The 26,104-nt window shown below is 42.5% G+C and overlaps 5 protein-coding genes across 7 annotated transcripts; 2 read left to right on the top strand and 3 right to left on the bottom strand.

Moving 5' to 3' along the window:
- Window positions 1-1,126: 1,126 nt before the first annotated feature.
- Window positions 1,127-6,419, top strand: crb3a (crumbs homolog 3a). 3 transcript variants are annotated; one of them, XM_085454418.1, is made up of 5 exons: window positions 1,127-1,400; window positions 1,927-2,020; window positions 2,290-2,494; window positions 5,278-5,324; window positions 5,406-6,419. In XM_085454418.1, the coding sequence occupies exons 3-5, from the start codon at window positions 2,353-2,355 to the stop codon at window positions 5,613-5,615; spliced, it is 399 nt and encodes a 132-aa protein (XP_085310544.1). In that variant the 5' UTR covers window positions 1,127-1,400; window positions 1,927-2,020; window positions 2,290-2,352; the 3' UTR covers window positions 5,616-6,419. The 3 variants fall into 3 exon arrangements, with proteins under 3 accessions (XP_085310544.1, XP_085310543.1, XP_085310542.1); XM_085454417.1 differs by lacking the exon at window positions 1,127-1,400 and adding an exon at window positions 1,412-1,839 and having other exon boundaries at window positions 1,927-2,014; XM_085454416.1 differs by lacking the exon at window positions 1,127-1,400 and adding an exon at window positions 1,412-1,839.
- A 1,715-nt stretch (window positions 6,420-8,134) lies between these two features.
- tubb4bl (tubulin, beta 4B class IVb-like) lies at window positions 8,135-10,661 on the bottom strand. The gene is made up of 4 exons (XM_085454414.1): window positions 10,463-10,661; window positions 9,570-9,678; window positions 9,330-9,440; window positions 8,135-9,239 (listed from the first exon to the last, which is right to left on the bottom strand). Exons 1-4 carry the CDS (start codon window positions 10,517-10,519, stop codon window positions 8,182-8,184), a joined length of 1,335 nt encoding a protein of 444 aa, XP_085310540.1. The 5' UTR covers window positions 10,520-10,661; the 3' UTR covers window positions 8,135-8,181.
- Window positions 10,662-11,983: 1,322 nt separating this feature from the next.
- LOC146711544 (zinc-binding protein A33) lies at window positions 11,984-16,501 on the top strand. Its single transcript, XM_085454413.1, has 6 exons — window positions 11,984-12,588; window positions 12,792-12,887; window positions 12,978-13,208; window positions 13,293-13,315; window positions 13,639-13,757; window positions 13,854-16,501. Exons 1-6 carry the CDS (start codon window positions 12,196-12,198, stop codon window positions 14,390-14,392), a joined length of 1,401 nt encoding a protein of 466 aa, XP_085310539.1. The 5' UTR covers window positions 11,984-12,195; the 3' UTR covers window positions 14,393-16,501.
- A 73-nt stretch (window positions 16,502-16,574) lies between these two features.
- On the bottom strand, window positions 16,575-17,690 carry LOC146711543 (G protein-coupled receptor 183-like). The gene has a single exon (XM_085455452.1). It carries the CDS (start codon window positions 17,679-17,681, stop codon window positions 16,716-16,718), a length of 966 nt encoding a protein of 321 aa, XP_085311578.1. The 5' UTR covers window positions 17,682-17,690; the 3' UTR covers window positions 16,575-16,715.
- A 6,460-nt stretch (window positions 17,691-24,150) lies between these two features.
- On the bottom strand, window positions 24,151-25,505 carry LOC146711542 (G protein-coupled receptor 183-like). Its single transcript, XM_085455451.1, has one exon. It carries the CDS (start codon window positions 25,417-25,419, stop codon window positions 24,454-24,456), a length of 966 nt encoding a protein of 321 aa, XP_085311577.1. The 5' UTR covers window positions 25,420-25,505; the 3' UTR covers window positions 24,151-24,453.
- Window positions 25,506-26,104: the final 599 nt, after the last annotated feature.

Below are 26,104 nucleotides of genomic sequence, written 5' to 3'. Positions count from 1 at the left end.
CTCAGTTTTATTACTGACCATGTCCATCCCTTTATGACCCTTGTTACGGCCCTAGCAGGGCCTCTTCTTGAAATTTCCCTTGTGTGGGTGTGGTCTTCTCTCTCCGCCTCCTCCTCTTTTGTTCCTCCCACCCTTCTGTCTCTTTTTCACTCCGCCCTCTTGCCACGACGCACCTGCTGTTCATTACCCCGTTTGGCACCTGGACCCAGTCAGCAATCACCTCTTTATTATATAGATTATATAGGCTGGGGAAGAACTGTGTGATGCAAGTGGTTTTTCCCTATGGCTCTACATTGTCTTTTTAGATGTTGGAAAAGTCCCAATGCGTGTTTGTCCTACCCGTGGTTTTAAGTTGAGTGAGTAGATGGGCATATAGGCCTTGGAAATGTCTCACCGTGGTGAGGAGTTCAGTTGAGTGAGAAGTGGGAAGTGCCTCTTTGTGTTGTGGAGTTTGTTTTTTTTTTTAGTTGTTTCCTTTGTTGTTTTTGATCTCTTCTTTTCTTTTTGGCCTTATTGATACAGTGACGTTGCTGACTCTTTGTGTTAAGATTATTTGCAATAAAACCATATTATATGCTAAACACCTCTGTCTGCTTTCCTTTTCATTCTGTTCTGGACCCATTTGTTACCGGCCACCACACTCGCAACTCGAAGAATTCCTTCGTGGGGACGTAACATGCCAGCAGGAAAACATGCCATGTTCCCAAGTGCAGATCATCTCAAACTGGTTGCTGGAACATGATAATGAGTTCACTGTACAGGAATGCCGTCTACAGATTCAACAGATCTCAATATCTCAATAGACCACTGGGATGAGGTGGGTTTGTGACTCAGTGCCACAAAGAATTAAGAAGGCCCAATCCTGTACTAGCAAAGTGTACCTAATAAAGTGCCCAGTGAGTGTATGTGCATGAAAAGACAGGGTTATGCCAGTAGTTAACTTTCTCATGCCTTATCTGTCCTTTCTTTAATAGATAAAACACTCTGAATCACATGTCAAACTGTGGTTACTGAACGTTATATTACTGAAACACTGTTGCAGATATTAGGCTACATACAAAATAGCAAGGGGCACCTCCTCAATGTGAGTCACTGCTGTACTATAAGAGTAATTTTCCACAGCAGGTCTGTGCTTTTCAGAAAACGCTTCAGTGCTCTTACAGAGTGTCCACACGAAACTCTGACTAGCACAGATTAGGCCCGAAGCAGACTACATTTTCTGTGCCCCTCTTAGTCTGAAAGGAGAGATTAGGAGAGGATTAGAGCCCACTGGACCAGCTGGCCTCCAAATTCATCCTTAAAATATCTCAGGAATGTCGATATCCTTTCTCCTGACGGGAACCATAAAACCTGACGGAGGCGCTGTTTCATGCAACGCCATCAGCAGGTTGCTGCTGTAGGTAAGAGCTTCACAGGGAGTAAAAACTACGGCTAAAGTTGTGCAGATTGGAGCAAATAAGGCAAACCTGGCATCTTGTTATTATTATCATTATCGTTAATTTTTTAGAAACTGAATGAACTTTGGAAGGAATTTCTGAATATAAATATTATTGCATAAAGGTGATTAAAAGCTTTAAGGTCTGATTTTTTTTTTCCTGATGGAAACAGGATAGATCGGCGCTGCTCTGCTTTAGCAAAGTGCGCATTTTATTCTACTTTGTACGCACAAAGGAGGTTCTGTTCGCCCCGCTGCAGGTAGATAACTGTGCTCAGGTATTGTAACACGAAACTCAACCACGTGACCAATGGCGAAGTGAGGAGTAGACGAGGGGAAAAAAAGAGCTTTAGATGAAAGACCAACTCATAGGACAGCCGAGGATGTAGTCTCGGGTACTTCAGGTAGGCTTGTTCTGATAGAAGTCGGCTGAGGATGTTACCTGTACTTTTCACCCGACTCATATGTGTTGCGGTTTCATTTTTGACAAGGTGAGGCGGAAGCAGTTGACGCGTAAAGAATCAACCTGTTCGATGTTCCTCGTTTTGCCTCGACCATCTGGAAGCAGTCGGATGAAGGGTGTGTGTAAGTCTTTGAAAAGAATCACGTTACAGCATATTGTCATTTGATAGTGTAATGATGTTTTTTAGGAGGTGTTAGAGCTGTGTTCTTCTGTTAGGCCAGTAAAAATATTATTGCGCAGGTTTAGAGGTGATTCAACATCAGGCTGAATGTGACTCAGTAGTTGTGGTTTTCTCTGCCTGACTCAGCTTGAGATTAAAACAGTCTATCAGTGTCTGAGTGAACTGGAGAGGATATTTGCGTTTGCACTGCTGATAGTTGTGTGTCTTTAGCTGTTCAAATGGAGGCAGTAAATCCTCACGGCGGCTGTCTGTGAATGAAATGGACCCAAGCTGATGCCCCGACTGTACCAGTCTGCCCCCATTTGGCCCTGCTGGTCACGGGTAGAGATGGCAGCGTGCCTGGATGTGCTGACCATACCTGGAGCTGTGGTTGGGAGTGTTTTACTGCTGGTGCTGAGCAGTAATCCTGTGTGGGGTGAGTTGGAAGCCTTCCTCAGCACTCCCATACAAATAAGCCAGCCTTTTGACCACACCTGTGCACACGCACACATAAAAAACCTATTGCATCCTGTGATGACACATAAAAAAACTTAGGAAGCTTTGCTAAGAAACTGTGAAACATGTCAGCACTGCCTAATAACATAAGACTAAGATAAGAATTTATAGGAACAAGCTCCCCATTGAGTGGGAGTAATATACAAAAAAGCAATTTTAAAGATGTTGCGGTGCCGTGTAAACTAATGTCATGATTTAAAAATCATTTGAACTAGATTTTCACACGATACTGAACATCTCGCAGAGTCATTACAGCTAAAAAGGAGAGGTGTTTTGTACTATAAGTGCAGTACAAAACACAGTATATCTGATGGGTATAGTTACATTGGGGTGGGGGACTGTTGAGCAACTGAAATCTCCTATCAAACAAGAATGAGAGGAAATGTGATTTCAAAACTGCAGCAATTGTTCTCCTCAGTTCCCAGACATTTTAACTGGTAAATGAAGGTGATGCTACACAGTAAGACACAGACCCCTGTCCCACTGCTGTGAGAAACTGTTGCATTTGTCAGTTTGAATCCTACTTTAAGTTGTGAACATGGCTGCCCCCGTCTGTAACGTTTGTTATCAAGTCGTACCTTTGTCCTTGGCAAGTTTACTATTTACCCAAGCAAATGATTGACTCAGAAACTGTGGGGAGGGCTTAAGTTTCCAAAACAAAACTTTCTCATTAACACGATTTTTTGAATGATGAACACACACACACAAAGAAACACAAAGAAACAAATAGATTTGAGTTGGGTTTTTTTCTCACATTTCAAACTAGTGTGCTGTTTGACTCAGCTAATTGTGACTGCGGTATACCGTGCATTCCTGAGCTTCTCCTCCTCCCTATTCGCTCTGGTCAAGAAGCTCCAGTGGGGCTTTATGATGTAACTGAGTAATCACATGGCTGCTCACAGATGAAATGGCTGGTAGCGATACTGGAATGCTTACAAGTGTCAGGTGCTTAGAAAGTGGACGAGGTTGAAATGAACTTCTGCTTTACTGTGGTACTTCCTCTTATGTGCTTTTCATTACGCATGTATGTATAAGGGTAGATACAATCATGATAACATGTAGAAGCGATACACTTTTCCTCTTTTAGACATTATTTTTGACACTCATGTCTCTGTCGTGGTTCAAAAACAGTTTTGCACTTTACTAAGAAGCCAGCTTTTCAAGATCCTTTCACATTCCTGCATTCATCTGCATATGAATGTGTCAAACACTTTGGTTACATGTGAAAATTATTCTTCATTCTCACTGAGAGTTACATGAGTAGCTTTAAAAAAAAAAAAAAAAGTACGGTATTATACTTCTTTGCAAAGACTGGAACTTTCAAAAGTCTCCCCCAGTTGCCAGGAAACAGACTCATTACTTTAAATGTTATGAGTGCACATTCACACGTGCTTGTAAGTGGTTACTCTGAAAGTTTAAATGCATTTGCCAATTAAAATAAAAGATCTTATCTAAATACAGAGAGCCCCATAATATTTAAACACATTTTAATTATATACATCAGTTTACATACAAAATGGAGTTTTTAAATGATGATTTCATTTATTAAGAGAAAAAAGCTGTACAAACCTACATGGCTCTATGTTAAGAAATATTTTTAACTCATGAATTAACTGTGATTAAGCCCTTTTTTTCTTGTGGGTGGGGGGGACTGAGTTTAGAGCCATTACTCAAAAATGGTGAAAACTTGGAAGAGGAGTGGTTGGCCTACAAAAATTACTCTAAGACCACATTGACAATTGACCCGCGAGCTCGCAGATTAACCCAGAACAACATCTAAAGAACTGCAGGCCTCTCTTGCCTCTGTTAAGGTCAGAGTTCATGATTCAACAATAAGAAAGACAAAAATGGGATCCATGGGAGAGTTCCAAGATGATAATCCACTGCTGACCGAAAAGAACACAAAGTCTCACATTTGTCAATAAAACATTTTGTTGATCCCCAAGACTTTTGGAAAAAATATTCTGTGGGCTGAGGGGAAAAATCACCAACGGTCAAACATGGTGAGGGTAGTGTGATGGTCTGGGCCTGCTTTGCTGCTTCAGGACCTCAACAGCATCTAATTGATGGATCCATTGATTTTACTCTTTACTGGAAAAACCTCAAAGGAGTCTATCCGACCGTCAGTTTGTGTCCTGAAGCTCAACTTGGATTATGTAGCAGGACAATGATCCAAAACACAGCAGCAGGTTCACATCTGTATGACTCAATAAAACCAGAAAACAAAAACAAAATAAAGGTTTTGGAGCAGCCTAGCCAAAGTCCAGCCTTAAATCTGATTAAGATGCTTCAGCGTGACCTTGAACAGTGATGTTCCTGCTGAGAAACCCTACAATGTGGCTGAATAAAAAAAAAAAAATGCAAAGAAGAGTGAGCCAAAATTCCTCCACGGCAATGTGAAAGACTCAGTGCCAGTTACTGCAAACACTTGATTGCAGTTATTGCTGCCAAGGCTGGCACAGCCAGTTATTAGGTTTTGGGGGCCATTACTGTACACAGGGCTAGATAGGTTTGGATAACTTTTATAATCAATAAAATCACAATTTAAAAACTGCATTTTGTATTTACTTGGGTTATTTGTGTCTAATATTGAAAATTGTTTGAGGATTTGAAGCATAATAAATATGTTAAAACATTTTTTGGAAAGGGAACAAATACTGTTCCACTGATATAACATTCATTATGTTTCTGCTCCTTTCACAGGGAATATGACCTTAAGTGCAAGTGACACCCAATCTAATAACACTACAGTAAGTGACAAATATTTTCAAGAACAGTAAATAACTTTCGTATGTAATTAGACTTTAAGTGTTATATTATCCTGTTTGCAGGGACCCAACATCGCAGCCATTGTGGCCCCTACAGTCACCTTGGGAGTGCTGGCTATAGTCTCGGCTTTTCTCGTCTGGTTGTTCTGCGTGGTCAAAAAGAAGAGGCAGACCGAAGGGACGTACAGACCCAGCGCTGAGGAGCAGTCTGGTGCACGCAGCATTGCCGCACCGGATGCACTAAAATTACCAAAGGAGGAAAGACTCATTTGAGGTTTTGTGGAACACCTTGTAAGGACACAGGCTGCAAACACTTGCACGGCAGCCTTCCTGTGTGACGAGGCTCTCAGATTGGGGCTTGACCACTGAGAGAAAACTGTCTCCAGGTTTAAGAGAGGACAAAGAGAGATCTTTGAAACCGTACAACATGATGCATTTTCTTGCCGCTCCATTTCAACAAGCACTGAATTGTTCTTGCTTGGTAAGCCGAAGAGAAGCACCCAAAGGGATTTTTCTCTGACTTTTAAGAACAACTGAACATTTCAAAGAGGTCTAAATGTTTATTCTGCACAAGTTAAAAAAACAAAAAGCTACAGTATTTTATCGCCACTAATGATTTTAGTTTAGCGACACTTCTTTTTGCCAGCTGCCTTAAGTCCTAATTACTTGCTGGATTTGATTCTGTCTAAAATTTCAATGCAAAATCTGCTGACCTTTAACCTCAAACTTTTTGCGTTTTTAGTCAATCGCATTTGAAAAGGAAAGAGTTTCTATTTATGAGTTTAATCAAAAGATCTTATCCTCGTGAAAACTAGTTTTTTACAAAGCTGCTCTGAGCTAAAAAAAGAAGTCAGGTTATAACTAGAAATCAGAAGCAACTGTTTACACTTGACATCTCTTTGAATAACAACACTAATTTAAAGACAGGCCATCAATAATTCACCAGATCATATGTATAGCACATAATTGACTGTAATCAAGTAGAGATGTTTTACAATGTCACCACGTGTTTATTTATGCATTTGTCAAATAACTGAATATTTGTTTAATATTTGTGTAATTAAACTTTACAAAGCATTTAAAGTCTCACGAGTCCTCCCCAGGTGGATCAGCAGCGGTGTTTATGTATAAAATCCCAGTAAAAATAGGATATAGGGTGCTGGTTTAGCTGGGTAGGTAGAGCAGGCGATCTATATGTTGTAGGTCTTTCCTTCTTCTGTCCACTGTCCTGTTACGCAAAAGGCTAAAAATAACAATAAGGAAATAGCACATGCCTGAAAAGGTTGAGCAGCGATGGAAAAAATGCAAACAAGTCCACAGCTATTGTATGTATTAGTGTACAGAGGCTGATGATAAAATAGCTATGCAGATAAGCATTTTCAGTAACCACAGAGTGTAAAGTTCAGGCTCTCGGTGTACATGAGAAAAGCACTGAAATGCTCGACTCGTTAGCCTGTAGTAAAAAAGTTGTTAACTGTATGATGCAAGGAAAATTCACAGGGTCACTTTTTTCATAATTTTTTTTAAATGAGCAGGTCTTTATGTCTTATTCCCCACACAAATGGGTATCCTGGTTTTCAGTGGCTTCTGCATGTAAATGACTCACGGAAACACGCAGTCATGTGACGTCAGCATTATCACTGCGAGGAAAGAAGGTTCCTCACATACAGGCAGATCAAGTTGGTTAGATTTCAAAGACTGGAAAAAAAGCTAGTGAGACACGTGTCGAAAGACCCCAGAACAACTGAATGACTTAGTTGAGTCAGAAATTGCAGTCTGAAAGAAGATGATCATTAGAACCTTGCACAGGAATGGACTCAGATGTTGTAGACCAAGAAAAACTCCATTTGTGTAAAAGAGACACCTTCAAGGCAGACTGAAGTATGCTACAGTAAGGACAACCTGGAGAAAGATTATGCATGCTGGAAGCACATCCTTTGGTCAGATGAGATTAAACCCTTTTGGCCACAGAGCCACTGCTTACATTTGGAGAAAGAAAGGTAGAATTTAGAGACCAAAGAAACAGCATCCCAACAATGAAACACGGTGGTGGGAGTATTATGCTGTGTGGATGCTTCGATGTGTCTAGGACTGAGAATCTTGTCAAGGTGGAAGGACTCATGAAGAAAAAATGATATGGGAAGATTATGAAAGAAAACCTCAAGCAGTCAGAAATAAACAGAGTCTGGATGCAAGATATATCTTCCAACACTCCTGATCACCAAAGTGAATGTTACTGACTGTCCTACACTTGAATCTCATTGAAAATCTATGAAGTGAAGAACATTAAATCTGGAGAAGCTTGAGAGATTCACCAAACCATTATGTATATTTAGGATAATTCTCTTAAAGAAGTATACATCCGGCAGTGTATTAGTAAACATTGTGTAGCACAAGTCCTTGTAGCTATATGTTGTAGAATAGACTTGCTAACTAGGAGTTTTAATGCTGTAAGGTGAAGAGAAATCTTGGATCGCATGTCAAATTAATCAGTAAAAGAAAACAAACAAAACCCCCCAAAGAGGCATTAATTTGGCATTTAAATTAGATTTTATTCTTTCGCCAGTTTCAAGGCTTCACAGTTAAAATCACTTGCTTTTGACTTCGGCAAGGCAATGACAGGACAGATGTGAGGATGTCAGTAGTTCAGTGCATTCACGACATACAAAAACATTTGAACCAAAAACTTCACTAGCACCAGTTAACACCAATGTCTAACACTAGAGCAACAGTGATCTGTTCAAGTGTGGCGAACCATTCAATTCATGATGGGGGGGAGTGAAAAGGGGGGGTAATGGGCGAGGTGAAAGGAGCTCAGGGAGCCAGTTGCGCGGAGGTTTTATGCAACTTCCTCCTCTCCCTCTTCCTCGAACTCTCCTTCCTCAGCAGTGGCATCCTGGTACTGCTGATACTCGGACACCAAGTCGTTCATGTTGCTCTCGGCTTCGGTGAACTCCATCTCATCCATACCTTCGCCCGTGTACCAGTGGAGGAAGGCCTTACGACGGAACATGGCGGTGAACTGCTCGGAGATGCGCTTGAACAGCTCCTGGATGGCGGTGCTGTTGCCAATGAAAGTGGCGGCCATTTTGAGGCCACGGGGTGGGATGTCACAGACGGCGGTCTTCACATTGTTCGGGATCCATTCGACAAAGTAGCTGCTGTTCTTGTTCTGCACATTCAGCATCTGCTCATCCACCTCCTTCATGGACATGCGACCTCTAAAGACTGCGGCCACGGTCAGGTAGCGGCCGTGGCGTGGGTCGCAGGCAGCCATCATGTTCTTGGCATCGAACATCTGCTGAGTGAGCTCAGGCACAGACAGTGAGCGATACTGCTGGCTGCCCCTGCTGGTGAGCGGGGCGAACCCTGGCATGAAGAAGTGCAGACGGGGGAAGGGCACCATGTTGACGGCTAGTTTGCGGAGATCGGCGTTGAGCTGGCCAGGGAAACGCAGACAGGTGGTCACCCCGCTCATGGTGGCGGACACCAAATGGTTGAGATCTCCGTAGGTTGGAGTGGTGAGTTTGAGCGTGCGGAAGCAGATGTCATAGAGGGCTTCATTGTCAATACAGTAGGTTTCATCTGTGTTCTCTACCAGCTGGTGGACAGAGAGGGTGGCGTTGTAAGGCTCCACCACGGTGTCAGACACTTTGGGGGAAGGCACCACGCTAAAGGTGTTCATGATGCGATCGGGGTACTCCTCGCGAATCTTGCTAATCAGCAGGGTGCCCATGCCGGAGCCAGTGCCTCCGCCCAGAGAGTGAGTGAGCTGGAAGCCCTGGAGGCAATCGCAGCTCTCAGCCTCTTTCCTCACTACATCCAGAACAGAGTCCACCAGCTCTGCTCCCTCAGTGTAGTGGCCCTTGGCCCAGTTATTTCCAGCTCCACTCTGGCCTGTAGTCAAAAATATTCCAATTTATAATGTAAGATGCACAGGAAAGACATAGCATAGTATGCTCGATTAACAAAATTCACCCAGCTTACCAAAGACAAAGTTGTCTGGTCTGAAGATCTGTCCAAAGGGACCAGACCTCACCGAATCCATCGTTCCAGGCTCCAGATCCACCAGGATGGCTCGTGGAACGTATTTTCCACCTAAACCAGTCAAAAGTGAATGAACAATATAATTCCTTGTAATTTTAAGAGGCACGCTGGATGTGATGTAAAACAGAGATATGTATGCGAATCAGTCTGTACGGCAGCAGAGGTGAATCTGCAACCAACCTGTGGCCTCATTGTAGTAGACGCTGATCCTGTCTAGCTGCAGGTCGCTGTCTCCATGGTAGGTACCGGTGGGATCAATGCCGTGCTCATCGCTAATCACCTCCCAGAACTGAAACAAAACAAGCGTGGTAGGAGAGGAAGGTGGGATGCAAGTTCATTCCAGTTACGTATTTGCTGATATACTTTTAATTACATTTCTAGAAAGCTTAGTGTGTATTTCTGGTGCATGTAGAGTCAAAAGAGCAGTCTATTAGTCTGATCTGGCAGATGGCAATAATCTGAAAAGTAAAAACGTCTTTGGTGCCATATAGCCAACAAGATTAATTATACTAAAGATATAATCCATGCCAGTGTTAAAATGATAATACTGCAGTTTGATTCAGTTTAAATTTAGACATTTTTTTTCAGAAGCAAGTGGCTGGAAAAGAATCAGGCAAAAATAGGTCATAAATATGGAGGGGGAGGGGCGGCTGCTCCTACATCTACAATAAGGTTTCATTACTATTCCAGTCAATCGCTGATATACTCGCATGGGAAATTCGACAAAAATGTGGCGATATTAAATGCGAGTTATGCATGGAATTATTAAAGCATAAAGTCGCATAAATCTTAATTTCTTAATTTCTCCTGCATATACCAGTGCATGAATCAGTCTTGTCCTCGGTGTGAAACCCTGCACGGAATGCCAATGAGCAAATCGTCTGTGGATTGATTCTCCCTCTCTCTGGAATGTAATGAGCTTTAAGAAGAAAATACGCCGCACAGAGTTTGTTCTAGAGAATTTCTGGAAGATGGATTAGGGGAGCTCCTCTGAGTGCCTGCATGACAGCCGGCACACGGCTCACCGGATTGAAAAAAACCGAAATAGAGCAAAAGAAATCAGAAAGAAATACCTTGGCTCCAATCTGGTTTCCGCACTGGCCGGCCTGCAAGTGCACAATTTCGCGCATTTTGGACAGGTGGGTAAGAGGACGGTCGAGTAGGAGACGGGAATCTGAGCAGAGGAGATTCACAGGATGATGGCTCCTGCAGTCGATCGTCCGGGATTTTGTTGCACCGCCTCTAAGACCGTCTACTGGGCTGAAACGGTGGTGCAACTTGACGTCATCGCCATGGCAACCAAAGACTGGAGGAGAGAGGGAGGAACCAAAAGCGGTGGAAATGGCGGATAGGATGCGAGGAAGCTGCATCAGGTGTCAATAGGTCGTCTCGTTATTCTCACGGACTCAGTGACCCCACACCCCAAAAAAAAATATTCACATGAAACAACACCAGTCATCCAGCTGCCTTAAAGTGATATGTAGAGACTATTTGGTACTTTTGAACGCATTAACTTGATGTTATCCCCCCCCCCCCAAAAAAGGTAAAAAAAAGCCACATCATGATTCCCTCCATAATATCAGTGCTTGACCCATTTCTGTCTGACCCAGGATGGCTTTTGCCGTGCTTATTTTTATCTTCATCTCGTGTGGCTGAATATGTTTCTGGAACACAATTCATGGTTTGCACACAAGAAGTAAAGAGGAAAAGCAGAAACATTCACGTCAGTCTGAGGCCTTACATGTCTGACGTTTTAATATTAGTAAATATGTAAGCCTGTGGCCTTATGAAAATGCACCAACACAGTGCAGGCATTATTGAAAAAAAGAAAGCCAGTTTTTTAAAGTTGCAGTTACATTTTGCACAGGATATCATGGCTACCTGTTTATATATAAAGATCCTTTCATTTTGTTATACATTGGATACATCTAAAGCTTCTTACAGAATAATTGCTGCCTTCTCCTCAGACTTAAACCGTACTAAAAGTACGATTTCAGATGAAATGCTGTCTGCATTTAATCTATTTTTGGCTGCCACCTATTTTATATTCTGCCCATCATGAGCTGCGCACCTTTTTCTTTTTTCTTTTTGAAGATCGTAAAAGGTGTCTCTTTTATCATTTTGTACCCAGCACGTTAATTTTCACAAGTCTTAAAATGTGGCCTGCTGTCGTTGCTGACGGCAGGTTTAGCTTGTTTGTGTCGAAACTCAACAGCTACAAGAGCTAAGCCTTACTATGAATGGAAACATGGGGAATGAGGAGCCACTCAGTTCAGTTTGGATGTTGTTTTTTCCCCTTTTTTTACAGTTTGATTTTTTTTTAAACTTCCCAGTCTGTAATTGAATGGTGAGTTTTTAAGTATGCAGATTAAGGCCAGGTAAAAACAAAGGTTTGCTGGTGGGATGGGCTGTCAACGCTAAAACAGTCACATCCTGAATGATTACATTCCAGACCTGCTCTGAGTTACCAGCTACCCTCCACCATTCTTCAACAACTAGCCAATGGGGCTTTATTTCCTGCTTTCCAGCTATGCTGCATGCAGGCTCTTTCTTTTTTTTCAGCTGCTGCATGATTCATGTTACTCCCACAGTAGACATGCACAGGAAAAACAGCATTTGGAACTTCATGTCAAGAACAATAGTTAAGCTGTCCATACGCTTTAAGGCTTTCTGGGGACAAGTTTAATTAGGTGTGATAATGCTACTATGTTGTTGCTGTTTACCGTGGAGTCATTAAGGACTTAAACTCGAGGACTTGTTGGTTGGAGTTGTGGATTTATTCTATATACGTGACGAGCTCTTGGCCATGTCACTCCCAGAGGAGGATCTTACGTGCCCAGTGTGCTGTGACATTTTCACAGACCCTGTTCTGTTGTCATGCAGTCACAGCTTTTGCAGGGGCTGTCTAAAACATTGCTGGGACACAGGGATACGAGAGTGTCCAGTTTGTAGGAAAAAAGCTTCAAAGTGCAACCCTCCATGCAACTTGGCGCTAAAAAATGTTTGCGAGGCTGTTCTTCAGGTCAGGAGGCTGAGCTCAGTGGAAGGGGAAGACAAGGTGAACTGCAATCTTCATGGAGAGAAGCTGAAACTCTTCTGCCTCAATGACAAACAGCCCATCTGCGTGGTGTGTCAGTCGTCCAAACTGCACAAGACCCACGACTGCTCGCCTATAGATGAGGCACTGCTGGACTGCAAGGTGAGGGAGACAAACATAGCTATTGGTTATCTTAACAAATTCTGCAGTTTGCTTTTAAGGTAACACCTTATGGTAGAATGCTGCTCCACAAGTCAGGCCTGAATGTAATGCACCCTTTCAGGGATTAACTCAGATCTGCAGTACCTAAAGTACTTTACACATTAAATTTGGTGTCTGTTGACTGAGGCCTGCTTTACTTCCAGGACGAACTTGCTTTATCCCTCAAGAGCCTGCAAGAAAAGCTGGACAACCTCAAAAGAATTAACATGCCGTCCAATAACACACTAATGTGCATCAAGGTAACCTGTGATGAGCTGACAGATGTTTCATATTTGTCAGGAAAATATGCCTGACCTAATAAAAGAGCTTGTGATAATCCCCCCCCACAGAGTCAGGCGCTGGAGACACAGAAAATGATCAAGAACCATTTTGAGCAGCTGCATCAAGTCCTCTACCACGAAGAGTCGGCTAGATTAGCTGCTGTGAAAAAAGAGGAAGAAGAAAAGATAGCAGGGATGAAGGAGAAAATGAAAGAGCTTTCAGCTGAGGTGACGTGTCTTACGGAGACCATCGCCATCATACAGGAACAGCTGAAAGAAGACGATATGGTTTTGTTGAAGGTTTGTGTTGTCCAATTTGAAGCTTATCTCCTTATTGTTTGCAAAAAGCCTCTGCCTTAACATGTTTTTTTTTCTCTCCCCCAGAATTTTAAAGACACACAAGACCGGTAGGTTTATTAAAAGGCAAACAAAAATGTGTGCAAAATATGTAATTACCAATAATGGTCTGTGTCATTTTTTTCTTTTTCTTTTTTTTACATGAGTAGAGTGTAAAATGTTAAGTTTAATGGGATCTGTTCAGACTTGATTGGTATACATTCAGTTTTTGCTAAGCACATTTATCTTAATCATTAATACTTGAATAAATAAACCTTTGATTTGATATATGTCAGTTGCATTTTACCCCCAAGTTATTGTTTCATGTTTACTGAGATGAAGAATAATTTCAGTGTCACATATCCTCAGTGTAAGACATCTGTTGTTATCACAGACGTAAAAGCATAGTGCTTGGTTCAGAGAACATGTCTGGGCTGCTGATTGATGTGACTAAACACCTCTACAACCTCAAGTACAGAGTCTGGGAAAAAATCCTGGACCATGTTGATTATAGTAAGTATACCTAAATATTATTATTCGCTTTTACCTAAGAATTGCACAACAAAATATTAATAGATCATTGTTTTTGGCACATTTCCTGTCTTTTAGCTCCCATAACCTTAGATCCAAACACAGCACACCCTTGCCTCATCCTGTCTGACGATCTCACTTCCCTGCACTACTCAAAGCAGCCCAGTGTATGTCCTGACAACCCAGAGCGCTTCCATATGAGCGCTGAAGTGGTAGGCATGACCGCACTAGGCTCAGGAAGTCACCACTGGGTTGTGGAAACAGGAAGTAATCATGACTGGCTCCTGGGTGTTGCCTCCATGTCTGTACCGAGAAACACAGAGATCTCTGCCCGGCCCAAGAATGGCTTCTGGACTTTATGTTTCCGGGATGGAGACCTGAGAGCAATGACCTCCCCACCCAGCCTGCTGACAGTTTCTAGAACACCTAAGCAGGTCAAAGTTCAGCTCGATTACAACAAGGGAACGGTGTCATTTTTTGACGCCACTGACAACACACTCTTATATGCATTTACACACTCCTTCACTGAACCTTTATTTCCATATTTTTATACACAGAGCAGTCATCCATTGCGAATACTGCCAGAGAGGGTACTTGTCACAATGTTGCGGCAATAAGTGGACGACTCATTTATTCTTTATCAAGCGAGAAAATGTAATCCCGGGATGAAATGAATGTCAAACTATCAAAGTGGGGAGGAGTGACCTGCTGTAATGTTACCACTGAAGCAGTCATTTTACTGTAATGGGAATATTGCTCCTTCTTCAGGCTTGATGTATACTCACTGGACACTATATCAGGTACACCTTGCTAGTACAATGTCGGACCTCCTTTGGACTTCAGAACTGCCCTAATTCTTTGTGACACAGATTCGACAAAGTGCTGAAAATATTTCTCAGAGATTTTGGTCTATGGTGACACAATAGTGTCACAGTTGTTGCAGGTTTGTCATCCGTGATTCAAATCTCCTGTTCCAACCTCATCCAAAAGGTGCTCTGTTGGATTGAGATCTGGTGACTGTGGAGCTAATCTGAATACAGTGACCTCACTGTCATAAAACCCAATTTAAGAGTATTTGAACTTTGTAATATGCTGTAATATCCTGTTGGAATTGGCCATCAGCAGATGGGTACACTTTGGTCATAAAGCCCTTTGAGCGCTCCAGTAGAGTAGAAGTGCATTATATGAGAACCAGTCCATTTACCATAAAGGGATGGACATGGTCAGCAACAATACTCAAGTGGGCTGTGGCATTTTAACAGTATAAAGTGTGCCAAGAATATTCCCCACTGAACCGTTGAGACAATGCAGGATAGACCCATGCTTTCATCTTATATTAAATTCAGATCCAACCATGTGGATGTTGCATTAAAAGTCAAAACTCATCAGACCAGGGATCATTTTTCCAATTTTCTATTGTCCAGTTTTGTTCAGCCTGTATGAACTTTAGCCTCAGTTTCCTGTTTTTAGCTGACAGGACCTAATGCAGTCTTCTGCTGCTGTAGCCCATCTAATGTGTGATTCTTTGAGTTGCTGCTTTGAACTGAGAGGAAAGGCTTACTGATGCAATATAATCCCTTTTCTTTTGGACCATTCTCTTTAAACTCCAGAGATGGTTGTGTGGAAAATTCCCATTAGATCAGCAGTTTCTAAAATACTCACAATATCCCATCTGGCACCAACAGCAATCCCACGTTCAAAGTCACTTAAATCCTTTCTAATTCTGATGCTCAAGTTGAACTTCAGTAGGATGTCTTAACCATGCCTACCTACCCAAATGTATTGAACTGCTGCCATTTGATTGGCTGATTATATATTTACTTTAGCAAGCAGCTGAACAGGTGTACCTAACAAAATGTTCATTGACTGTATGTGCAACAAAAGCTAGAAGCTGGTTAGCTTAGGACAAAGATGGAAATTTCTACCCTATCTTTATCTAATGTACAAACATAATATATTTTGGTTAATTGATTTAGTTCAAAACCACAAGTATGAGAGTAACTAATAACTTTACAGGGGTAAGTAGTGTGGAATAATAACTTTCCAGAGACCCCATTAGCTCCTTGTTATAAAAACCCTTTTAAAATGATGAACTGTAAACTTTACAATCACGCTTTATGTTGGGATTTAAAGAGGATGATATAGCAGGTCTTAATTATAGGTTATAGAGGTGTTGGAAGACAGATTTAGTTGTTAAGATGGCTTTTTCAATTGGTTTGTATGCCATGTCTGCTTTATACATTTGAGCATGGCATGAATGTTCACTCAGTAGGAAAGCAAATATAGATCTGTATAAAACACATTTAACTACATTTAATAAAATCATATGTAGTGTTTTTCCCTGTAGTGGTGCAGCTGAGTTTTTGGTGTGTGGCAAACACTAACCCTTGTTAAAAACTCACTGTTTGACTTATTCATTCATTATTATGTTGGAGAGGTATGTGGGGAATGTATACACCCCGTCCTGCACCATGCACCTTGAGAAAGACATCACACATGAAACAGATAGATGCTCCTTTTGCTATCAGTATGATGCTGATTGGGATTCTGAGCCTAAATGTCCTCACAACCTCACCACAGTCACTGGTCCACACATTCACTGGAAGGATAAAGTTTATTGATGTATTTTGTCCTCACGGTGGCGCCAAAACACAATCAAATAGTTCACATGTTCCTCGTAGAAATTCATCACATTATGAAAACATGAAATTAAAATGCTTATAATTTTAACATTGTCTACTTGTTGATTAATTATTGATTCAATTTTTGATACAGATTTCTTTCACTGATTATGAAAAAAATGCATTCAAGTAAAACGTAAACTGTGAAAAAACAAACAAACAAAGCAGGACTTTACACTCAGGATTTGACTCTCACAGTTGCAGACAATTATTTTTCATAAATTTTAATATGTGTGTTATATTTTTATATTTTGTGAATCTAAGCAGGTGGGTTTTGCTCCTGTGGATTCTGGTTCTTCTCTGGGTTGAAACAGGAAGTAATCTTTTTAATGCAGGCGTCAGAGAGGAAAGGCACCTTCTCTAGACGAGACAAGTAGACAAGGGGCTGGATTGTGCTGCTGATGTTCAGAAAGGCAAAACCCGCGGGCTGCACGTAGCAGCGAAACACATCAGGTGAGTAGTAGTCCTCAAATGGAAACAGAGCAACAAGTGGCAGGTAGTTGAACACGATGATACACAGGATAGAGAGCACCATCTTGAAGGCCTTCTTTTTCATGGGGTGCATTGCATCTTTCCCTGCACCGGTGGACTTCTTCAGTGCCCACAGGATGCTTGCGTTACACACCACCATCCAAGTAAATGTTGCCAGTACCTCACCGGTGAACAACTTTTCAAAGTTGGGGAGTCCTCCCACCATCTTGGCTGCTGAGTAGGCAAAGGTGAGGCAGAGCACCAGCACTGAGAGGCCTAACCTGTACTTGAAGTGTTTAAGTTGCCCAAAAGCGATTGGAAAGAGTACAGCTACAAAGCGATCCAAGCAGATGCAGGAGAGGAACAACGGACCGCTGGTGTCTTTCACGCCAAAGGAGAACTTAATGGCTGACCACACCTCTTTGAGCTGCCAGAGGTAGACATTAAGAAAGCTCACAGTCGTCATTGCACCAAAGTAGGCATCCATGAAGGCCAAGCAGCCCAAGAATATGTCTGAAGTGGAGGGCTCTTTGCGATTGTGGATGAGAATAGCAATGACGAGTAAGTTGGCCGGGATACCCACAATTACATTGATGCACTGCATGGCCAGGTCAAAGAGAACGGCCTCTATCAGGTTTTCGCACCCATCAACTGCACTGAAGGATGTTGCCGTGCTGTTTATGAATGCTGTGGTATTGAGAGGCAGCTGGGTCAGGATGGATGTTGAGCTGAGTGATGAATCATTTGTGTCCATGTTTGTGCTACCACAAGAATCAGCAGTCTGATGGGAGAAGAGCGAGAAGGATTATTGAGCTACTTCTGACCAGTCGTAGAAAACAGCAGCTGATACCACTGAAGCCATGCAATTATTAAAGTGTTTTGGTTTCTTTTACATCTGTGAAGCCACAGCCTGTCTGTTAATTAGAATCCCTGCTTCTGATCTGCTGAGATTCATCTTACAAGTAGAGATAAAGTAGCTCCAGAGACAGTAAAAACATGTCATAAACACCGTCAGGGCTTCTCCTTATCTGTTATCATGTTATTGTGTCTGTGCGGACTCTCCTCTGGGAAACGTGACTCCCCCTAGGAACATGTAACTCACTTAAGAGAGTCATTCTAAAAGCACCACCCTTTCACAGAAGGATAAAAAGGGCAGTGATTGCCAAATTAAAATGGAAAAGGTCATATTCTGTTCAAGATTAATGTAAGTAATGTCAGTGGGAATTTGGTCATTTCTGGGAGCTTTTAAAAGCCCATTTCTGACATTTAGCTCGTCTTTAAGCTAATTTCAAAAAAGAAGGATGATAACTTGGAAAATGAATTTTATCAAAGGTGGACTGATGGAATAAAAACATTCATAAGCCACAAGCTTAGGTTCTCCGTCTTTGGGTCCTACAAGAAGATTTTTGATGTTTCTTCTGCAGTTTTTTTTGATGAATATCAGGTTTTGTTCTGGGCTTCGGGAATGTTTGCAGCAGCTCGTAGTCAGCTTGATTTGAACAATGTGAATGTTTTGTTTCAAATGGAGTACACCTGAGCTACCTCCAGTAATGAACTATTAAAGCCAGAGGCTGTGACTGTTTCTTGCCATCAAGGGAACTGTTCTGCTATAATACAGACCTTTCTTGAGCTCTGTTCCTTAGTGGGCAATGTTTCTGACGTGCTTCTGCTGCAAACACTCCGGTGGGACTAATCACGGGAGGAGTAATCTTTGGCAAAGATGCTCGTCCCTGGAAATGTCACATCTAATCAATTGTATTTTTCTTTGGGCAATCACTGGAAAATGAACTCTATATTACAGAATTTACAAAGAACACATTTCTGAGGGTTTAATCAGGTGTGGATCACAGCGCTGTACTGATGTTGATTTGCATTTTTAAAATTCTGATGAGGTGATTTTTGCTGATTATTGTATTGCACTGCATCCAATAATGCATGAAAGCAAAGGCTATTAAATATTTGATTTTGAAATTTCGATTACTTCTATCATGTTTTATGAAAACTCATATTGTAATTACCCACCAAAAATTATTTTTTCTTAAAAAAATTTCAGATTTGTCCTTTGCAGAATTCTAGTCACTGTAGATAATTTCATATGTTTTTTGCTTTACAGCTAAAACACGCAGAAATGCTACCGTTTGTTATTGAATAAAGTCACTCCATGTATAATGAAGACGAAGATGAAGATGTGCGCAATGTCAAACGAAGAGAAAGTAAACGGACCTCTGTCTATTTCTCACTTTGATAATTTCTTGCAAAACAGAGTTAACCCCTCATCCCTCAAATCTGAATTATTGATCTGTTACTTTAATATATGGTTTGGCATCTGTGCTCTTATCAAGGACAAATACTGAGTGAAGCAGTTTGATTAGAAACAAACTTCTTGAATTAAAACCCATGTACAAAATCACATTGGCCTTTGAAGCATTTTAAAGCATCTCAATGTTCTACTCACCTGTTTGAATGATTTCTCTAAGCTGAGCAGTAAGTGTGACGCTGAGCGTGTTACAGGTGTTCATTTATAAGTTCTCTGAAGTGTCGTGTATTTGACGCCAACCAGGGGAGGTTCTGTCTGACATCATGAGGGGCTGACTCTTCAGTAGAGAGACTGTTGTGATGAAGAGTTTCTGTATTGTGCTGATATTTTTACACAAGCAAGAAATCTCTGAACTGTGCCAGAGGTTATAGATAAGCTTGCCAGTGTCAATTTCTTTGACAGGGAACATCACGGGACCAGTCTGATGATGCTCTCTGTTCACTGGGAGCGATGAATGCTGTCCTCAATCACTGAACACAAGTGCAGGAAAACATCAGCAGTCGAGAGCAGATCTAAATTGTGTTTGCTGGGTTTTAATGCATCAGTGTCTCACTCATGTAGCTGAAGAAAACAGCTAGTTTAGATTCCCAATGGAGTGCTCATCAGTTACAAGTGAAGGTGAAAAAAGATGTGGCAGGTGCATAAAGCCTGTGTGTGTGAGAGTTATGAGTCAGGATGTACTGGGACCGAATGTTTCACAGAGCGGTTAAAGTAGAACACAGTGTTCTGTTTCCATGTGAAGACAAGAAGGAAAACCCACAATGATCCAGAAGTGAGGGAGACAGAGAGAGAAAAAAAGGGGTGGGATTTATTTGCATTACTTCTTTTTTGACTAGGGGGACAGCAGAGGATCATTGTACCTGTTTGACAATCTATCCTTTCCACCTTCATCTATTACATAAATCTTTCTTCCTCCAGATGTGACCATCAGTTTCACATTTATACATTTACAAAGTAAACACAATCCTATGATGGCGAGCTTCAGTCTTTGGTATTAGTCAGAATCAGGCCTTAGCATATGTCTGCCAAAAGCAAAATTATTAGAAAAGTTGCTACTGATATTGTGCAGAAAACCTAATCACAGCACCATCAACAGCATGCAACACACTGTGATAATTAACATAATTAAAATCAAATAGCAAATGTGCTTTGGATGCTATGCATGTGAGATATCAGCATTTTATTGTCTTATTGTGGATTTAAACCGTGATGTAACATGTGTGCGTACAGAGGAGGCAGAGACTGTCCACAGACATCCAGCTGTCTCCAGTCTCATCTGCATGAGAGAGATGCAGGTAAATTCCCACCAGTACATACACCCACTTACTTGCACACACACACACACACACACACACACACACACACACACACACACACACACACACACACACACACACAGAGTTGTGTTTTCATATCCTTGTGGGGACATCTTGTCATGGCTAACAGATGGATTCACATGCAGACAGAGTTCTGGTCAGGGAAAAATATATATAATATAATATAATATATAATATAGATCTATTCCTACAGTGACTTGGGAACTGGTCTGGGGCTATGGGGGGGAAAAGCAAGGTAATCCACTCATACCCTTCTTTTCAGCACAATGGATTGGAGAGGCATGACTTTATTTGGGACACATGAAAGACGTTGTGTATTTTCATATTATGAGAGAGATTAAGGCAAACAGAAACTGGGTTAACCAGCGCTGCGATTTCAAACAACCTGATGAATGTTGATTTGAGTTTCTTAGATTCAGTATGAAGAGGTACGTAGTGTGTGGACAACTGTACCTTCTGACCGATGGTGTATTCTGGAGCGGGAGTTTTATGCCAGTCGGCATGTTTGTTGCATTCTTTGGTGCGTAACAGTGCCACCTGAGTGGCCCTCCAAAGCTGGCGACACATGCAAAGGTGAAACTGGACCAAAGGAACAAAGTACTCACCTTCCACGGCCAAGAACGGGAGGGCTGATACCCTAGGGAGTACGCCCTGTAGCCGAAGACTTCAAGCTGTTGTGGGTATACTCCACCCCGGGCAATTGCTCGCTCCTGATGGTTTGGTTGGAGGCGACGATGCAGTGAAGCATAGTCTTCAGCTCCTGACTGGCGTGCTCCGTTTGTCCGTTGCTCTGTGGTAACCAGAAGAGAGACTAACCTTTTCTTCTAGAGGTGAGCAGAGTTCCTTCCATACCTGAGAGGTTAATTGAGGTCCATGATCCCATACTATATCCTCCGGGATGCCATGGAGGGCGAACACGTGGTTAGTGAGCTGCTGGGCTGTCTCCAGGACTGATGTGAGTTTAGGAAGTCCTACAAAGTGAGCAGGTTTAGAAAACTGATCAGCAACAGTCATTATTGTGCTGTTACCTGCTGACGGGGGTAGGCCGATGGCGAAGTCCACGTGATATTAAACCACGGCTGAGCTGGTGGTTGTAGCAAGCCAGTCGGTGGTTGATTCCCCAATTTGTCTCGGGCACATGTGGAGCAGGTGGAGACATATTCCTGAGCATCTGGTGACAAGGTGAGTCACCAGAAATAGCGCTGGATGAAGGTAATCATTCTGTTTACTTCTAAATGGCATGTGAAGCAGGCGGTATGAGCCCAGTGTGGCACCCGGGAGTGGACGGTGGACGGAACAAAGATTGCCCTGCGAGCCCTCCTCCGGGATCCGGTTCGGCTCTTAATCTCCCGAACGGCCAACTCGATCTCCCATGTGATTGCTCCAATAGTGCAAGTTGCTGGAAGGATGGGCTCAGGATCCTGTTTCTCCTTGTGCGTCGAAAACTGCCGGGACAGAGCGTCCAGCTTCACATTCCGGGACCCTGGTATGTATGTAATTGAGAAGTTAAAGCGGATGAAGGAAAGAGCCCATCTGGCTTGCAGTGCGTTGAGTCATTTTGCTCCATGTAAGTAAGCCAGGTTCTTATGGTCTGTCTAAACGATAAATGGCTGAGCCATGCCCTCCAACCAGTGCCTCCACTCCTCCAAGGCCAGTTTGATTGCAAAGAACTTCCAGTCTCCCACATCATAGTTGGGCACTGTAGGAGAGAGATGGCGAGAGAAAAAGGCACAGGGCCATAGCTTACCATCTCGTTGCTGGGAGAGGGTGGCGCCGACTCCAGAATCCCAGGCATCCACCTCCACGATAAACTGGAGGTGCAAGTCGGGTTGTGCCAGGATGGGTGCAGGAGCAGTTCCATTGCGCAGTCATTCAGCCTGTGGGGTGCATAATGCCCGAACTCGATCTTTACGAAACACTTTGGCCAGGTCGCGATAGACCGATGGCAATAGAGAAAGATCTAGGGGTTGGGAGACTGGTGGCAATTTGAATGCGGAAGCGGGGGGAGTGGCAGATTTAAGACAGTTCATGTGGCACTCCCCCCACCCAGACGTGCACGTCTTCTTCCAATTAATATGAGGGTTATGTTGTTGCAACCAGTGGTGACCTAAAACAAACGGTGTTTGAGGAGCTTGAAATACAAATAAAACTGATGTTTTCTGAATGGTTTCCGGATTCAATTCAATTCAATTTTATTTATATAGCGCCAAATCACAACACAAGTTGCCTCAAGGCGCTTCATAGATACAGAGAAAAACCCAACAATCATATGACCCCCTATGAGCAAGCACTTTGGCAACAGTGGGAAGGAAAAACTCCCTTTTAACAGGAAGAAACCTCCGGCAGAACCAGGCTCAGGGAGGGGCGGCCATCTGCTGCGACCGGTTGGGGTGAGAGAAGGAAGACAGGATAAAAGACATGCTGTGGAAGAGAGACAGAGGTTAATAACAGATATGATTCAATGCAGAGAGGTCTGTTAATACATAGTGAGTGAGAAAGGTGACTGGAAAGGAAAAACTCAATGCATCATGGGAATCCCCCGGCAGCCTATGTCTATTGCAGCATAACTAATAAAGTGAGGATGACCGTACCTGGAATTGGCTGGGCGGTGCTATGAATTCGGGGGTAGGCTGGGCCAGGAAGGATGCAATTGACCCATCCTTCAAAACCAGGGACATTTTTTAGCCACATTTGGTGCAGCCTTTAAATTGGGCCAGCCGTCGTTGCCTGGCTGTGATGTAATCGGCCTTCGGTGGCTGCGGCCTAGGAATTGGGACTTACCTAATGTTAACAATGCACCCAAAGAGGTGGGCAATACCCGCATTGTCAAATCGTCCTTAAATTCATCACAAAGATTATTTAACAAGGTACCTCGCAGCACGTTCTCTCCCCAGTGAGTTTCTTTGGCCTGGATCTGGAAGTCAATGGAGTAGTTGGCAATGGTCTGCCGCCCCTGCTTCAAGTTCAGCAGGCAATGAGCCGCCGCTTTGGCGCTCGACCCCTTGTCAAACACACTCTTAAACTTTAACAGAAAAGCAGGATAGGTTATTTCAGGGTCGGCTCGGAGAACCACCTGAGCCCACTGCAGTGTGCAGTCGCACAACAAGTGAACAAAAACTGCAAGTTTTGCGCCATCATCTTCAAACAAACTCCTTTGTTGACAAAAATTCAACAAAATTTGCATTAAAACCCAGCACACTTTGATAGCTCACCAGTGAAGGGCTCAGGGGCAGGTAGGCAAAGACTCATAAAATCATATGTAGTGTTTTTTCCCTGTAGTGGTGCAGCTGAGTTTTTGGTGTGTGGCAAACACTAACCCTTGTTAAAAACTCACTGTTTGACTTATTCATTCATTATTATGTTGGAGAGGTATGTGGGGAATGTATACACCCCGTCCTGCACCATGCACCTTGAGAAAGACATCACACATGAAACAGATAGATGCTCCTTTTGCTATCAGTATGATGCTGATTGGGATTCTGAGCCTAAATGTCCTCACAACCTCACCACAGTCACTGGTCCACACATTCACTGGAAGGATAAAGTTTATTGATGTATTTTGTCCTCACGGTGGCGCCAAAACACAATCAAATAGTTCACATGTTCCTCGTAGAAATTCATCACATTATGAAAACATGAAATTAAAATGCTTATAATTTTAACATTGTCTACTTGTTGATTAATTATTGATTCAATCTTTGATACAGATTTCTTTCACTGATTATGAAAAAAATGCATTCAAGTAAAACGTAAACTGTGAAAAAACAAACAAACAAAGCAGGACTTTACACTCAGGATTTGACTCTCACAGTTGCAGACAATTATTTTTCATAAATTTTAATATGTGTGTTATATTTTTATATTTTGTGAATCTAAGCAGGTGGGTTTTGCTCCTGTGGATTCTGGTTCTTCTCTGGGTTGAAACAGGAAGTAATCTTTTTAATGCAGGCGTCAGAGAGGAAAGGCACCTTCTCTAGACGAGACAAGTAGACAAGGGGCTGGATTGTGCTGCTGATGTTCAGAAAGGCAAAACCCGCGGGCTGCACGTAGCAGCGAAACACATCAGGTGAGTAGTAGTCCTCAAATGGAAACAGAGCAACAAGTGGCAGGTAGTTGAACACGATGATACACAGGATAGAGAGCACCATCTTGAAGGCCTTCTTTTTCATGGGGTGCATTGCATCTTTCCCTGCACCGGTGGACTTCTTCAGTGCCCACAGGATGCTTGCGTTACACACCATCATCCAAGTAAATGTTGCCACTACCTCACCGGTGAACAGCTTTTCAAAGTTGGGGAGTCCTCCCACCATCTTGGCTGCTGAGTAGGCAAAGGTGAGGCAGAGCACCAGCACTGAGAGGCCTAACCTGTACTTGAAGTGTTTAAGTTGCCCAAAAGCGATTGGAAAGAGTACAGCTACAAAGCGATCCAAGCAGATGCAGGAGAGGAACAACGGACCGCTGGTATCTTTCACGCCAAAGGAGAACTTAAGGGCAGACCACACCTCTTTGAGCTGCCAGAGGTAGAGATTAAGAAAGCTCAGGGGGGTCATTGCACCAAAGTAGGCATCCATGAAGGCCAAGCAGCCCAAGAATATGTCTGAAGTGGAGGGCTCTTTGCGATTGTGGATGAGAATAGCAATGACGAGTAAGTTGGCCGGGATACCCACAATTACATTGATGCACTGCATGGCCAGGTCAAAGAGAATGGCCTCTATCAGGTTTTCGCACCCATCAAACACACTGAAGGATTTTACCGTGCTGTTTATGAATGCTGTGGTATTGAGAGGCAGCTGGGTCAGGATGGATGTTGAGCTGAGTGATGAATCATTTGTGTCCATGTTTGTGCTACCACAAAAATCAGCAGTCTGATGGGAGAGGAGCGAGAAGGATTATTGAGCTACTTCTGACCAGTCGTAGAAAACAGCAGCTGATACCACTGAAGCCATGCAATTAAAGTGTTTCAATTTCTTTTAAATTAGTGAAGCCACAGCCCGTCTGTTAATTAGAATCCCTGCTGAGATTTATCTTACAAGTAGAGATAAAGTAGCTCCAGAGACCATTCCCAGACAGTAAAAACATGTCACAAACACCGTCAGAGCCTCTCCTCAGGCTGTTATCATGTTATTGTGTCTGTGCGGACTCTCCTCTGGGAAACGTGACTCCCCCTAGGAGTCATTCTTAAGAGAGTCATTCTAAAAGCACCACCCTTTCACAGAAGGATAAAAAGGGCAGTGATTGCCAAATTAAAATGGAAAAGGTCATATTCTGTTCAAGATTAATGTAAGTAATGTCAGTGGGAATTTGGTCATTTCTGGGAGCTTTTAAAAGCCCATTTCTGACATTTAGCTCATCTTTAAGCTAATTTCAAAAAAGAAGGATGATAACTTGGAAAATGAATTTTATCAAAGGTGGACTGATGGAATAAAAACATTCATAAGCCACAAGCTTAGGTTCTCCGTCTTTGGGTCCTAAAAGAAGATTTTTGATTTTTCTTCTGCAGCTTTTATTGATAAATATCAGGTT

Source organism: Copadichromis virginalis, linkage group LG4 (assembly GCF_057382275.1).
Source record: "Copadichromis virginalis isolate Kocher_CV1m ecotype Utaka linkage group LG4, C_Virginalis_male_GT1.1, whole genome shotgun sequence".
NCBI lineage: Eukaryota > Metazoa > Chordata > Actinopteri > Cichliformes > Cichlidae > Copadichromis > Copadichromis virginalis.
This window is presented reverse-complemented; position numbering and strand designations above follow the sequence as displayed.

What these genes read in the sequence shown, in the direction of transcription:
- LOC146711544 (XM_085454413.1), top strand. Translation starts at nt 12,196, where the DNA reads ATGTCACTCCCAGAGGAGGATCTTACGTGCCCAGTGTGCTGTGACATT. An exon ending in ACACACTAATGTGCATCAAG is followed by an intron (nt 12,888 to 12,977) that starts GTAACCTGTGAT and finishes CCCCCCCCACAG; the next exon opens with AGTCAGGCGCTGGAGACACA. An exon ending in TTTAAAGACACACAAGACCG is followed by an intron (nt 13,316 to 13,638) that starts GTAGGTTTATTA and finishes TTGTTATCACAG; the next exon opens with ACGTAAAAGCATAGTGCTTG.
- LOC146711542 (XM_085455451.1), bottom strand. Translation starts at nt 25,419, where the DNA reads ATGGACACAAATGATTCATCACTCAGCTCAACATCCATCCTGACCCAG.
- crb3a (XM_085454418.1), top strand. Translation starts at nt 2,353, where the DNA reads ATGCCCCGACTGTACCAGTCTGCCCCCATTTGGCCCTGCTGGTCACGG. An exon ending in GAGCAGTAATCCTGTGTGGG is followed by an intron (nt 2,495 to 5,277) that starts GTGAGTTGGAAG and finishes CTCCTTTCACAG; the next exon opens with GGAATATGACCTTAAGTGCA. An exon ending in CCCAATCTAATAACACTACA is followed by an intron (nt 5,325 to 5,405) that starts GTAAGTGACAAA and finishes TCCTGTTTGCAG; the next exon opens with GGACCCAACATCGCAGCCAT.
- tubb4bl (XM_085454414.1), bottom strand. Translation starts at nt 10,519, where the DNA reads ATGCGCGAAATTGTGCACTTGCAGGCCGGCCAGTGCGGAAACCAGATT. An exon ending in CTACTACAATGAGGCCACAG is followed by an intron (nt 9,441 to 9,569) that starts GTTGGTTGCAGA and finishes TGACTGGTTTAG; the next exon opens with GTGGAAAATACGTTCCACGA. An exon ending in ACCAGACAACTTTGTCTTTG is followed by an intron (nt 9,240 to 9,329) that starts GTAAGCTGGGTG and finishes TTTTGACTACAG; the next exon opens with GCCAGAGTGGAGCTGGAAAT.
- LOC146711543 (XM_085455452.1), bottom strand. Translation starts at nt 17,681, where the DNA reads ATGGACACAAATGATTCATCACTCAGCTCAACATCCATCCTGACCCAG.